This window comes from Opisthorchis viverrini (genome assembly GCF_000715545.1).
Source record: "Opisthorchis viverrini unplaced genomic scaffold opera_v5_38, whole genome shotgun sequence".
NCBI classification, from domain to species: Eukaryota; Metazoa; Platyhelminthes; class Trematoda; order Opisthorchiida; family Opisthorchiidae; genus Opisthorchis; species Opisthorchis viverrini.
Genome location: NW_008751695.1, coordinates 889,859 through 904,431, shown reverse-complemented (window position 1 = coordinate 904,431; position 14,573 = coordinate 889,859). Strand labels below are relative to the sequence as shown.

Below are 14,573 nucleotides of genomic sequence, written 5' to 3'. Positions count from 1 at the left end.
CGATCATGCAACCCTTCTAAGTCGTCTGAGGATTGACTGGTGGACTGTCTAATGACCGAACAACTGTTTATCCAACGCACATATCAGGCCTATGTTAACCGCGCGATTCCCAGTAAACTGATTGCAAGAACCATCTTTCCACCCCAGTATTCACCATGACTACCACTGATCTACCTGTTGCTGTCAGCACTCGCAGTCTGCTTTAAGATTATGGTGTCAAAATTTGGAGACCTCTGGACTTTCTTTAATTGGCATCGGCAAGTATGTCCCAATTCTAGACTGTTGATCAAAGGGTCATGGATACCGGACGCAACACGCGGTGCACTCTCGGTAGTGAAAAGCAACGCCTCAGTTTCCAAGTTGGTGATCTAAGCAACATCGTATCTGCCCTGCCTTCAACAAAACCAATGTCGGAAAGGACCAATCACCGTTTGGTTCTTCTGGGTGCGTCCTAGGATAATGCCGTGGATAATCATTTGTTCACCTTTACGGTACCTAGGTTAACATGCCGGTAGATTAAAAATACTAGACAAACCAAGTTTTTGAGAAAAGACGAGTCTCTGCTGGAAACTATCCAGCAGAGGTTCACCAAGCGCTTACTAGGTTTATACCGTCCACCACACTGTCTATTCCAGAAATCATTCCAGTGAGCCAACCTCATCTTTTTTCAGAGTATCGTGAGGAAGAGCGCACCACAGTGCCGGCTTACTGGACTGCACCCCCACAGATCACCTAAGCAGATATCCGCTCAAACCTGTATCCCGTAATATCCGCCTTTACGGCCACCGAACTAACTTTAGCCTGCGCCACTGTCGTCGGAAACGCCTTGTTGGGCACTGTTGTCTCTGAATACAACCAGATCTTCAAACAACCCCTATGTACTTGGTCTTCTGCCGTTTGCATCAGTGCATGCTGCAATCCTCGACAGCAGCTGCTCCGAACGCCTCGATTGGTTGTTATCCATTCCGTCCGTACGTCGTTTTATATCTCCAACTGAACCAACATTACCTGTGATCCCACATCGGTTTGATTCCTCCTGTGTGGATCCCCTTGGTAACCTGGATCACACAACTGACAGAATTGCATATCCCGTGTCTGATCGCCTCCAACACGACGTCCTTGACAAGGCTGTTCAGAAACCGGAGTATGTCAGCGCAATGTCACAGTACTGTCACATGACCAGTCTCATGGCACACCCACAACTATTCTCTTCCTACTATGGACTCTCTCCGCTTATCTGGTCTCAACGGCCTCTCGGACGAGTTCGTTCTAACTCGCTGAACCGTACCTGAGATTTAACCATCTCGGTGCGCTTTCAGTTTGTCGTGTCTTTACAGTTCACTTACCATCCTACGCATTGGCACCACCTCACCCTATCAGTGAACGTTTACACTCGATTCCCTCCAGCAACGACACCAGCGAGGCTATCCGTTTTCACTGTAGACCGTGATTCTTATATGCAAACTACCATTTATCCGTACTGCGAATTGCCTCACTTCATCATTCCTGCTTGAGTCTTTCGTGGCCCCGGCCATCAACTCCTCTCTATCCCTATCCAGTCCCAACATGTATGAACTTTTCGGCATAGGTTAGCTCTGTCTCATAGGATGAAATTCCCTGTATTAATTCCCTAACACAGATAAACAGGTCAAGCAACAAAATTTAGGGGACTCTGTATCGTACTTGCTGGACGAATTTCCTACTGTATTATGTGCAGCTTGATAACTTGTGTTTTTCTGATTGAATTTCACATGCTCAGCCACATTCTGGGCTCTGAAGAGTCAGCATCACGTCCACGAACGCCCAGATTGGTGGTCTGTCGTCTTCCAAAAGATGAACAGGTCGATCTGGTGTGTGGCATTTTCTGGACTGGAGTTTTCCTGCTCGAATCTGATTTCGAACACGAATATATCGCTGGTCTGCGCATTTTAACAACCTTGGTGCCAAGTGTCTGTGCTGATGATGTCGCTGAAGATAGTGAACGCTTCTCATCCAGGGCGCTGTCAGCCGTTCCAATTTGTTTGCCCATTCGAGCGGAACAAATTCGCACGCAGCTGCACCTCTCTTCTCCAGTTGCTGGCGTGCTGAACCTGGCTATTAAAGTACGTCGAATTTTGTACTGCATCATGCACGTCATATTTTGACTTGCGCATTTCTTGTGATGATTCCAATCTGGGTTGTTAGAGTCAACGTGACAGAGTCGTCATCAAAAAGCTCCTCGCAGAGCAAGTTCTCGGACGGATCTGCATGCATCCAGATGGTATTGCAGTACACAAGGTGTGTAACCGTTCATTTGTTATGGGACAGCTTACTTAGTAATTCGTGGACAGCTTTGCCTATCTACTATATGCATCTTCTAGAGGTTTATCAAACTCTAGCTAAAGTCGGAGCAAACACACAACATTTTGCAATATTTCTACTGTTTACAAACCTATCAAATTTGCCTGAAAGCCTATTACTATGAGATCGTCCCCTTCATAGTGTTGAATATGCTTTTTTGGTACAAGGGCTTTATCAGGATTTCTTCTATTATGGTGGCCTTGCTTTCACTGATTTGTAGTGTGACTGCCACCATTGCTGCTTAGGATGTCAACACAGAAAAGGCAGCAAAGTTGTTTCATTAGCTAGAAAATAATCCTACTGATACCAGAAACGATATACCGCTTCAAGTAACACGGATATGGCATTTGTTCCTTTTCCAGGGGTGTTCATCTGCGAGTTTGGTGGATCCTGCATGTCAGTTGCTTGTCTGCCTTATTCCATTTCTCAATTCCCCACTGGTTGTCTCACCGAGCAAAAACCATTTGACCAGTCAACTCAGTTTCCCTATTGTGCTCATCACTCTACTTCCCATGCTGTTGACGGCCTGGGACGAAGACCCAACGACTGCAGGTACCTCAGGTTTATTGGAGACGACAGTCGAACAGACAAATGTGCTTCAAGGTGGATTTCTTGGGCGTGGTGTCTGCACGAACACAAACGTCACACCTCGAGCACTGGGTTCCTGGGTCTCATCCGCTACAACTCGCAGCGCGACTGTTGCAACACACATCTCTTCACATTCTTCACGTCTCGGACGTCCCGATAGTTTAAGCCATTTTCCAGCTACCGGTGGGTTCGGCACCATCAGCGCGGTTACGTCTGGCCCGTACTGTCCATCGACTAGTTCCACTTGTATTCATAAATCGTCACAACCTGTTCCGTTGCGACCGAAAAATCCTATATGCATTCAGGTCAGTCTGGAGTTTCATATCACGGTCTTCTAACATGGAAATTTTAGTTTAGTTTTAATTTTTTGTCTTTCCTCTTGTCAGTTTTGGAATTTAAAAAGATGATCGGGACGGCAGTTTGCAGCTGATGAGAAGTCATATCGTTGTGTGTTCGTGACCTTATGAGCTCAGCAACCTGGGTCAAAGGATGTCAAAAGCGCATAAGCAAAGCCTCTTCTAAGCCACACTACGTTGCTTCTGTCATTTGAAGAAAATTTACGCGTAAAAGCATCATTTCACTTATCGTCTAGACCTATCCGAAATTCCTCTTTCCACTTGGTTCGATAACTATTGTGTGTGACAGCATAAGTTTTTTGTACCTGAAAGTGGAATTTACTACATCGGTGTGACCACTGGTTTTTGATGTGATTTAACAACCTGGCTTCAAGATCACTGAAAAACCTAGTAACTTCTAAGGATTGCCATTTGTCTCACAGATCTTTCCTTGATTGACTGCAGGACATAATTCTCCCCTCCAACTCTATGCCTATGAGTGCATTATCTCATGCGTGTCGTTTTACACGTCAATTAGATTGGCACTTGTAACTACCCTGTAACCACGGAAGATATATTTTTCTTGAGCAAACACAAGGGTGTTTAGTCTTCCGCCACAGGACACAGGGTTTTGTTACTTAAACTTTTTCTATCGGTTCTTGTCACTGGGTTTGGTGGTGTCGTTCTTCTGATGACGTTCTGTATGATTATGTCCATCTTTGTTCCCCATGTGTGGAGTAGTGCACTGGCAATTTTAACTGTTCCTGGATATCAATTTCCGCGCGAAAGAATCACCGGAGCCATAGTAACGGGGATCCTTGTTGTCTGGAACTTATTCAGCAGAGACGCAGGTGTTGTTCTCGGAGCTCTTGTTTACTTAGTGCACACCAGTATAGCTTTTCTCATCACAGATCCGAGTACCAATAACCATTATTTGCGTTTTAGTGTTTCTTTGAAATCGTTTTCATTCATTGCCATCGCACAAAGGGTAAGGGGTTCGGTCATCTTATTTTTTGTTATCAGACACATTAACAGAGCACAGCTTTTCAAGGGACTTATTCCCATATTTCCAATCGGTCATCTTTCAGGCTGCCGATGCGTTAGCTCAGAGAGCACTTCAACTTGACCCTTCTCATTTGGCCAACTTGGCGCTTATTCTCAGGTTGTACGCATCAGGAACATTTTCAAAAGACGTGGACCAGTGGGCTAAATGTGTTGTGTGCTACCTTCTGGAAGGCTATTCGAAGTACGCAGCATATTTACTGCAGCACATATCGACGGTAAGCTCTCACTGTCCAGCTACTTTCGTGAACTCCCTACTCTGTGATGTGACTGTGAACGTTTGCTTCCCCCCATAGCTGTTAACCGCCGGCCCATTGTGTCTGAAGACTCCACTGCTGAAGATCGCCTACCTCTTCCTGCAACAAGTAGAACTTACGAGCCCTGAACTGAGCAACACTGTTCAACATTTCATCTCTTCCATCACATCGCATTTTCTTGGGGTAAGTGAAAACCATCTGTTCACTGGTGCAACACGTTATGTTCTCAGAATCCTGTCGTAGCGAATTGACCCACCTGCTTTCTTTTCTGTTGATAGACAGAATTCTGGTCAGAAGTAACGCGAGTTATCCAAATCGTCGTCTCTCGCTCTGCGGTGCTGAGTGCTGCACCACCTCCGTGTGTTTACACGCTCTCCGGTCTTGATCCCTCTGGTAGTGGCCGTGTGTTGGACTTCGCTGCTGCCGCGGCTGCTGTGGCTGTTCCACTACCGGAGAGTGAACCACTGCGCATGGAACTTGCAGGCCCCGTCCTAGACTTCACTTTCAATACACTGTACGAAGCTCCGTTGGTTGCCGCGCATTTCGCACCCGCCACTTCCAGTGCTACCACGGAGGAGATTTGCAAATCCTCTGGGGTCCACGGTGTTGACATGGGGAGTTCAAAGAAAACAGATTTCTTCCGACTTTCAGACTCGGGCTTAACTGATTTATTCTCTGTAGCTGCATCTTCTTGGAACAAGGCTGGTTCTCGTCAGGTGAGTGTGTTAATGCTCTAATGTAGCCCAAAAATTGGCTTCCTAAGGCTGCTTTTGTTAATGGAAGTGAATACAGTATACATATAGGGGCAAATGGATTTATTGTATTGTGGGCACGGATTGATAGTTTTTGCTGTCCGTCCGAACGGAGGCTTCGTGTTTCTTTCACTGTTGTGGCATATACGTGTATTTCCTGATTGTAGGTGGATTGCGTACCGTAATTCCTGCACGGCTAGGCGTCGAGTTGAGTGACGTGGGTAGTGTTGTTGTGTTTGGTTGTGCTCGGTTTTCCTATATGTATGTAGGTTTGCGTTTTGTGTGTCCGCACATGCCTTGTTTCCACTCCTGCAAGTCGGTAGAGACAGTCAAGGTCAAACGAGTGACGATTGTGTGGCATGGTTTGTGAGTGTGGGGAAAAAGTGAGTCTCGTGATCAAGTGAATGACTGTGGGTGGGTATTTGATTGAAGGAATACGTACAAGTGAACCTCGCACAGTATTTTTTCCCTGATGCATTTACTCTCCTGCTGATCATTCTTTGATATGCTTAGTAGCCGCTCGGTACACAAATGGGGATGTGGGGCTGTCGCGGCATCATAGAATTTTCAGGGGTTCATAGTACAGTAATCTAGACCAATCCAAGCCGTCGTTTTCTACATACTGATATTTCGTTTACTTCTATCCAGGCTCGGTCAGCCTCGCAGTACCTTAACTCTCATTACTCTTTTGGATTGCATAATAGCTATGCTTTGAAAGGGTGTCGCAACTGGACGATCTTTCCTAGTGTCCTGTTTTCTATCAGGACTTCCGTTATTCTGCTTTCATTATCCACATTGTTAGCTGGGTTGTGCTTTGGACTTATTTTCTTCTAACCAGTTCTACTGCATTGAGTATCTGGAGGACATAAGTAAAATTCAATAACTGCTAGGACGAAATGCGTGAACGCGAAGGTCGCTCACAATAAGAAAAAAGGCATTCAAAAAGTTCATTTCTACTCAGGTGCAAACATGTTTTGTGATGTAGAGCTTGACTTCCGTTCTGAAATGCTTTATTCCAGCTACGTCTTCGTGATCGCCTTTTCCGCCTCGTTGCATGCTACGGATTACCATCCAATCGCCGCTTTGCTGCTCCTCGAAGTCCTTCTGTAAGTATCTACTGCACATGCTTTCTTTTATGAACGCCTAATTGATACAGCGAATTAGTTCCAAGTACAGGCTTTACGAGGCCTATTTTGTCTATTAGTCTCATGACTGGCACAAATTTGAGACGTCATCCCACTCAAAGGAAGCCTTAGATGCTTATCTCTCAACGGTTTTCATCTGTACCTGCTTGTCGGAATTGGATCGCCCCTCCCTAACGACCGACGTTTTTGTCTCCCAATTATCCATTTTGTGGCTTAACAACCAGAATTACCTCTGAGCTACGACCCCTTTTCATCCAGCATTGAGAAGACAGGTGGTCGTCGTTCTGTCCGCTGAACTGGGCAGTCTGATTGCAAATGTTTACTCATCACCCGAGTCGACGTCATCATTGCATGGTGATTTGGTGATTCGAAGTAGTGCATCGGTGTGTTGAGTAGTACTGTGCATGTGCTTATATATGCCTTGTTGACGCGGGTGTTGGTATGCCTGCGATCACTACTGGCTGTTTAGATACTCCTTTTTTGTTTGAAGGTTGGCTATCTTCTCGGTTGGTCGGCGTCCGGCCGACCTTTGAGTTTTACCTCTTTGATCCATTCCATGTGATCTTTGATCCCATGATTGCTATTCTGGTCACCTGGTTCATCTATTTTGTTTGACTAATCCGAACAATTTAGTGATCCTTCTCGTTCAGTGTAGATTGGGTCTGTCTGTTTCGGTTGTTTTAATTCAAGGACCCTCTTGCGTGTCTTATGTTTCACTTGCTCAGACCCTCCACGTTTCCTAGATCGAACTTGTGTCCTTCTTCATCTTCGTGTATTAAAACTAGAAAGAGTGGATCATGCTTTCATTGTGCTTTCATTGTAGATAAATTTCATTATGTTCGTCCAACACCGTATTTATGACAGTCCCTGCGTCCGGACACCGACCAGTGTTAGCCGAACATCCAACCAATAGAATCGAGCATCCAGTCGTAATCAGAGAACACCTACTCCCCGTCGACAAGAAATATATAAGCCCAAGCGCAGCACTACTTAACGCCTATACACTGACGCACTGATGATGCCACCTAGGTTGGTAGTGAGACGTTTGCAACCAAATTACCAAGCTCAGCGAAGAGAACAATTGCCATCTATAGAAACAACATTCTCGTTGGTAGTATTGAGAAAATACTCATATGGATGTAAGGCGTAATAATGTGTGAACATATCGTCATCAGCTAAACACAATTTAGTAAAAGTGCAACCGAAATTGGTAATAACTAACTAAGGTTTAAAACAACAATGGATTCACAAGCCATACGATCTCATCAAAGACTAGTTTACTACAGTGATATTCACTAAGCTGGGATACCGTACTTTGAACTAGACCCAAATCGGTTCCTGAACCATAAATTTCGTCTCAGGTATATTTTCACATCTCCGTCTCAAGCCATATGTCTGCATCGACGTACTGAATTATTGTTTCAGCTAATTCAATCACTTGGTGAGTCAGTATCGTTCATCGGCTGTATCCAAGGTATTGAAGCTTTGATATTTGTAAACATCGGATAGGGTCGTTTCGGCAAAAAAATTAGACCTGCGTAAACCACTGTGATAAATATCTTGCACTCGATGAAGCATGGTACGATCATACCATGTACATGCCGGGTAAACAGTAATTGATAGTCATTGGACTCAGCGACATCTGACAGCCTAACCTTGGGTTGAGTACTTTGTGTATGGCATAACGTCTCTACAAAGGGACTGTTGGATCCGCAAAATAATTTTCCCTTTTAGTTAAAAGGAAACCAAAAATTATGTATGCTGACACCGAAGACATTTAACGTTTGAGCTCTCGTGTTTGAGAGGTAAACTCTTATCCGGCTTTGGGTATTGTTTGTTTCATTCAATAGTTGTAGTATTACTACGAATAATTCTTTGGCGTAACCTTGTCACCGCTTTCTGAATTCATAATGCAACGCAAGTGCTGCTTCTGTATATCTCAAACTTCGTTGTTATCGAAACCTGACAGGCTTACTTGCGGCTGATGTCGACGCCGTATAGTGACTGAGCCAGACAATCAGATGGTGCAAGCGCGTACCCGACGTTTGGTATTTACGCATATTAATTACGTATTTCAATCTGCAAGAGAGAGCCTGTCCATGCTAATTAGCCGAAAGACAATAAATACCTCTTTCCTGCTCTTTGTTACTCTCGGAGGTGATCCAAAGAGTTGGCCAGCATCGAATCATGTGGTAAAAACCTCTCGGTTGGATTATGAGTGATACCGAATCCTATTTAAGTGCAGTTTAACTGTGCGGCTGACCGGACGGTATCCAGAAGTTCTCGGGTCCTCATCGAGATCAATACCTAAAATCTCGTTTCCACTCACAGGTAGCCAATTTTTGATGTTGAACCGAAAGTGCCGTTTTGATCGCCGAAGGCCAGCTACTTAGTTCAGCAAACGCCGGGGCTGAAAATTGTTGCTATGCTTTCATTACTTTTGTAAGGTCATGCTGCTTGGCATGCAGCCCACCTTTATTCTTTTCTTTACAATAAGGCTTTCAAATAAGTCATGGTTGTACGGCAGTGAAGCATCGGTGTTGAACACTGATGTCATGCTGTCGATGATGATGATGATGATGAATGTGGAGCACGCCCTCCACAACTTTCCATCATCATCCCTATAACTAGCGAAAATAACACACTCGTTATGCTGTCATCCCATTTAACGGCACCACCTATACTTACCTTGAACTCCCACCCGCACTGTTCAAAAATGGGGGTGGAGTGCTCAGTCAGCGCTTGTCTGATCTGTTCACGTGCATTAGGGCAAAGAAGTATGTTCCGGATAACTGGGGAGAGTCGGTGATACTGCCCGTTTTCCAAACAGCGGCTCATGGTGAGTGTGGGGACCATGGGGTGATCCGCTTGGCCCCGGTCGTAACGAGACTGTTGGCGTCACTGGTGCTCCTTCGCCTTACCGTGGCTCGTGGAACACTGATTCGATAGCAGCAAGTCGGATTTCGGCTTGGTAAGGGTTGCGTTGATCTAATCTTCACACTTTGTCAGGTGCTAGAACAACGCCATACGTATAAGCGACCCATAATTCTAGTATTTCTGGGGTTCCAAGGCGAATTTGACTCGGTTGGCCGGTCTATTCTTCTTGACATGCTTGTCCACCATGGAATGCCTCGGAATTTCATGAACGTAACAAGCTGTTAGTGTTCTCAGACTTCTAGACGCGTGAGAGTATACGGAGAGCTCTGCACAAACTTCCGTACACTAAGCGATGTTCGTCAGGGATGTCCACTCTCTCCATCCCTATTCAACTTCATGGTAGACGAAATCATGAGGCAAACGTTGGAAGGTCTCCAAAACCCCGGTGTTCAAGTAGCCCCTGACAAAGGCCTTATCGATGTGAGATATGCGGGCGACATCGTTCTCATCGTAGGCGACGCATGGGTTCTTGGATAAACTGACCAAAGTCATTTCGTTCTTTGGTGTGCACTTTGCACACACAGTTTAAGGTCATGCTGCTTGGCATGCAGCCACTGAACATACCACTTACAATCCAGGGAGAGACACCCGAAGTTGTGGAACGTTTTACGCATTTTGGAAGTCGAATTAGTTCTGATTGCAGTCAGTGCACGAATCTCCAAGGCCCGGGTCGCGTTTGCTAATTTGAGACGTTTACGGCGTCAAACCGGTATGTCCTTGGATCTCAAGGGACGTGTATATCAGGCTACTGTGCGGGCTGTTTTGTCGTAGGACCGTGAGATTTGGTCTGTTCGACCAGCTGAACTGAAACGTCTGCAGATGTTTGACAATCGTTGTCTCAGGGCCGTATTTCGTATGGGTTGGTGTCGGCGAATCCGCAATGAGGCAATTAGAAATCGAGTTTTCGACTGTGCAACGGAGACTTCCACTGAAGTATGTGTCCAGCACCAGGGGCATTGGTTGGGACATGCTAAACCATCCTTTGCCAAAGAGAGTGCTGTTTTCCATGCTTAACTCGGTTTGGCGGAGGCATAGAGGTGGCCAATGGAGGGCGAGATGGCGCCGAGGTTAGAGCGCAGATTTACGGACCGGAAGGTCCGTGGTTCAAACCTGACCTCTGCCTCTCAACTTCCCCTGTCTAGGCTTGAGCAACCTGGCAGCTTCCCAGCCCTCACGTTTCCTTCGGGTGGCACGGCAGTTAGGCACCGAAATGGTGCTACAGGTGAACGATTTTTTCAGTGGTAGCCAATCCTTGACCTGGAAGAGGTGTATGTAGAATATTACGAAACGTTTGGGTGCTATCAGCTGTACTCGCCTTCAAGGATGGGGACCGCGTGATCCCCGCCACGCCTGGTTGGAGACGCTGCGAGAAATGACTGCCGACCGAGGTCAGTGGCATTCTTGCTGTCGGTTTCTATACACTAGTGTCATGCTGTCGATGATGATGGTGATAATGATCCGTTCTTACCTGCAGGCTTTCGCAAGCAGTTTTCCAGTGTACCTCCACAGTGTTGTTCCCTGGATATCCATTGTCTTCCAAATCAGGGTTATTTTGTCACATGAACTTAAGTGATTCAGTCTGTTATTTTGGCGATTAGTTAATCATATCTGTATTATATATATATATATATATATATATATATTGTATCTGTATTATTATCATATCTGTATTATATATCGAGTTGGTGGGTGTATTTACCACCACCCCTGGTCGAGTTTCGATCAGGAGTTGTAAATGTAGACCGGCAAATGAGATGTACATCGGCTGGTTAAAGTTACTGTTGCGATACATCTCTCGATTCTGCTTGATTTGTTAGTACGCGCAGGTTGTGTAGACTTTCAAGGTCTCATTTATAGATAATCAGGACAACATATGCATCAGTTTGTAGTGATTGTCGTATTACTGCCAACGTTGAAAAGAATTACTGTGTTATACCGAATCCCCGAGTTCGTTTTTTAGCCAATCTAATTCTACAGGCTGTATGTGGAGCTAGGAGGAATGTCAGTTGTATGTCCCCCATTAACTATAACCACTAAACTTCATCCATCTGACAATGGCATTATTTATTAACTGAAGAGTTTCTGAGGAAGGACAGGTTTTTTAAATTTACGAACTTATGCGCAGATGATTTGGATCTGAAAAGTTATGTAAGACCTAAATTTTTTTGTGCGGTGTATTCTGACACTTCTGTGGCTGAGTCACCCTTGTCAACAACAGTTAAACGAAGACTAATCATAAAGGCAGGGCAAGCAAGGTTGTCTGGATCACATGGTTTTCATCGGCTGGTAGTGTGAGCAGATGCTTGTAAGTGACATGTGAGAGTCGAAAGCGGAAACGAAACTCTATATAATTTGTGTCGCACGCGAGTGGCGAAACTGGCTGACCTATGTATCGAGGAAGTAGACTAATTGTGAGACCCTTCTTTACGTAGACGACTTATTTAAATTGACTCCTTGTTGAAACACGCCAGCGTCTTGAAAATCAGGCCCGATACTCCTCTGGTAAGACGCTAAGAGGTACGATGAAGTTACTTGGAGTTGTGTGTCGTGGAAACAATCGGACTTATGTGTCGTGGTCCCTGATTCGCGCACCAAATTGTCAAGAAACTTGTTCTGTGTAGGTTGATTGACATTTGAAGACTCAACCGTATACACAGTGCGCTGCGTTTCGTAATGAATGTCATCTCAATGTTTTACCCAAATGGAACACAATGCGAATACTGCAATCTTGCAACAGCTTCCATATAGCTCCTTAATGGTTTTGAACTTTGTGGTAAATGCTCTCAAAGATAAGTCGTGACCTCTGGGAAATAAAAAATACGGTTCTCCAGTTAAGAACTGTCTTCAAGTGAATCGGCTTGGGTCTGTTGGTTTGAATGAATGTTTTCTATAGACGCGCCAACAGATCTTGGACTGTAACTAGATTCTAGCTTGGTTTGGTATATTTGCATAGAGAGCTTGGATGAGTGTAGCTAGTTTACCTATACGGTGCTTCCTGTTCGAACTGATCCTTCCTGCCTCTTTCCGCCAGTGTCTAATTCAAGTAGGGTGCATTAAGCTGAAACCCGATTATGTTAATGGTGGCATTGAATAAAAGCCGACAATCAAAAAAGCTAGTGCTTCTAATCTTGGTTTCACAATTCATGGTTAGTATAATCCTACTGAATGTCTTTGGTACACTGTAATAAGCAATGAATCAATAATTTTGGTGGCTCTTTAAAGTATTCAACCAAAAGTGGAGTTCTCTCAGTTGACAATGACATCAGGTCAAGGTCGCCCGACGTTTCATATGACACTGCAGTAAACGTAATACTGTGAAAACCTCAAAAACTGCGTGTGATTCTGTGGGGCAAAAGCTGTCATTTACTATTTGGTCCTCTGTATGTCTCAGAACATATACTGAATCGTCTTGACCACGCGAAAACAAATGGTTTCGCGTTTCCTTTTAAAATCGAGCCATTAGGTCAATGAACAGAAAACATAGATTAGATTTGGATTAAACTAAATAAGATAAATAGACGAATGTACTGACGGACAGGTAGCAAATCCACCTATTTTTAACGAGTGTTTCTACTCTCCACTCCTCCCTAATTATGATTTGCCAACTAAGGAGCGTAACCTTGATTATTACCTGGTATTTATTCTCTGGCCATTTTTTTCTTGTGCATCCAGTTCCAGGTAGTACTAATAAGTCACTCTTGAAATTAGATAGAAATGATCACTCCAACCAGCCATTTGAGGATGAGGGTTCACTTTCTGGGCAACGATCCTTCCTAATCCCTGAGTAATAATAACAATTTCATGCTTCGAAACATCCCGATCCCACACTGATGTTTACCTCCCGATTTTTCTTCTTCATCAATCAATCATCGCCACTTGACACAGAGCAGGCAGGTTTTGGTCGTCCGTACCATGCGGCCCCAGCACGTAAGTAATTTGTGGCTAACTCAGTACGGACAGCTCTCTTCTCCAGGACGCTCATAAGCAACTCACCCAGGTTTCAGATGGTCAGCCTCTTTATTTTCATTGGCACACGGGGTGTTTCAAAAGTTCTCTGAGGTGAACATGGGTGCGGGCTTTTTTTCTTCTGCACTTCTTTTGTTATCGGCACTTTATTTCCGCCCCCAAGAGCACGTTTCGGTATAGTTAGCACGTGTCCGCATCATATCAGTACTGTAGTTCCGATTGGGATAGCTATAATATATTTTCACGAGACTTCTCATACCGGCTTCTTAAGAATCTCGATGCAAAATCTTATCATCGTCTGCACTTTAACATTCTGTCCTCTGGAACATTTGCCTCGATTACTCCCGTTCCGGCTTGCTATCGACGATTAACAACCGTAGTTTGTCAATCTGTACATCAAATCATTGACAGTGTTTTTTATTTATCATTTTATTATATATAGGTCATTTTCAGTCAGTCTACGGAGACACTTGATCCACAGTTGAGCGTACATTCCAGCAGTGAGACTGCCTCGATGGTGGACATGAGCAACTCCGGTAAGTCGCTAGTACCCACCCTACCCAACCCGTTTGTGGGACCTTTTTACCTACTCGATTTTCTGTAACCCACCTGTGAAGTGGTCAGTCAAATTCTTCTATTAGTTTAGTTCGTTATGGTGCTGCCAATGGTTGTTAGAAAACAGTGGGGACTACAAAAGTGCATACTTCATAAGGTCCTGTAACGGCACTGGTTGCAAATAGTCTGTAAATCGTGTCATTTCTTTTTTGGCACAGTCAAGCTACAGTTTCTGATTCGTTTAGCTATGCCCGTGCTAACTGTTGCTGCAGGGAAATATTCCTTTCAGTAGAAGGACGTCCTTACGTCAGGCAATGTTACTTGCCATAACTCGTACTAAATATTTTGTTGATGAAGAAGCTCGGGATGGCTGAGCCGTTAAGCCGGGAAACTGCTGACCGGAAGGTCTGTGGTTCGAATCCAACCCTGTTTTTGGACTGCTCCTGCCTACAGTTGTGCAACCTAGAAATAACTCAACCCTCGTGCTTCCGTTGCGTTGCACGGCAGCTGTGCTTCGAAATAGTGTCACGATCTGTTTGTCTTTTATTGTCAAGTGGAAGACACCATACAACTAAATCCAGAATGAAAGTAGCTCTCACTAAGTAAACAGCGGCTTAGGAACAAAACTCGCAACAG

At 44.7% G+C, this 14,573-nt stretch overlaps 1 protein-coding gene across 1 annotated transcript in view; it reads left to right on the top strand.

Moving 5' to 3' along the window:
* T265_02924 (hypothetical protein) overlaps positions 1-14,573 on the top strand; it is a gene marked incomplete at both ends in the record, with an annotated part of 95,809 nt that overhangs the window by 63,816 nt on the left and 17,420 nt on the right. The window contains 8 exons of the mRNA XM_009167288.1: positions 1,760-2,102; positions 2,703-3,233; positions 4,352-4,543; positions 4,622-4,765; positions 4,861-5,302; positions 6,296-6,440; positions 10,259-10,349; positions 13,825-13,918. Of these exons, the coding sequence (XP_009165552.1) occupies positions 1,760-2,102; positions 2,703-3,233; positions 4,352-4,543; positions 4,622-4,765; positions 4,861-5,302; positions 6,296-6,440; positions 10,259-10,349; positions 13,825-13,918 (1,982 nt within the window). The remainder of the gene's footprint in view (positions 1-1,759; positions 2,103-2,702; positions 3,234-4,351; positions 4,544-4,621; positions 4,766-4,860; positions 5,303-6,295; positions 6,441-10,258; positions 10,350-13,824; positions 13,919-14,573) is intronic.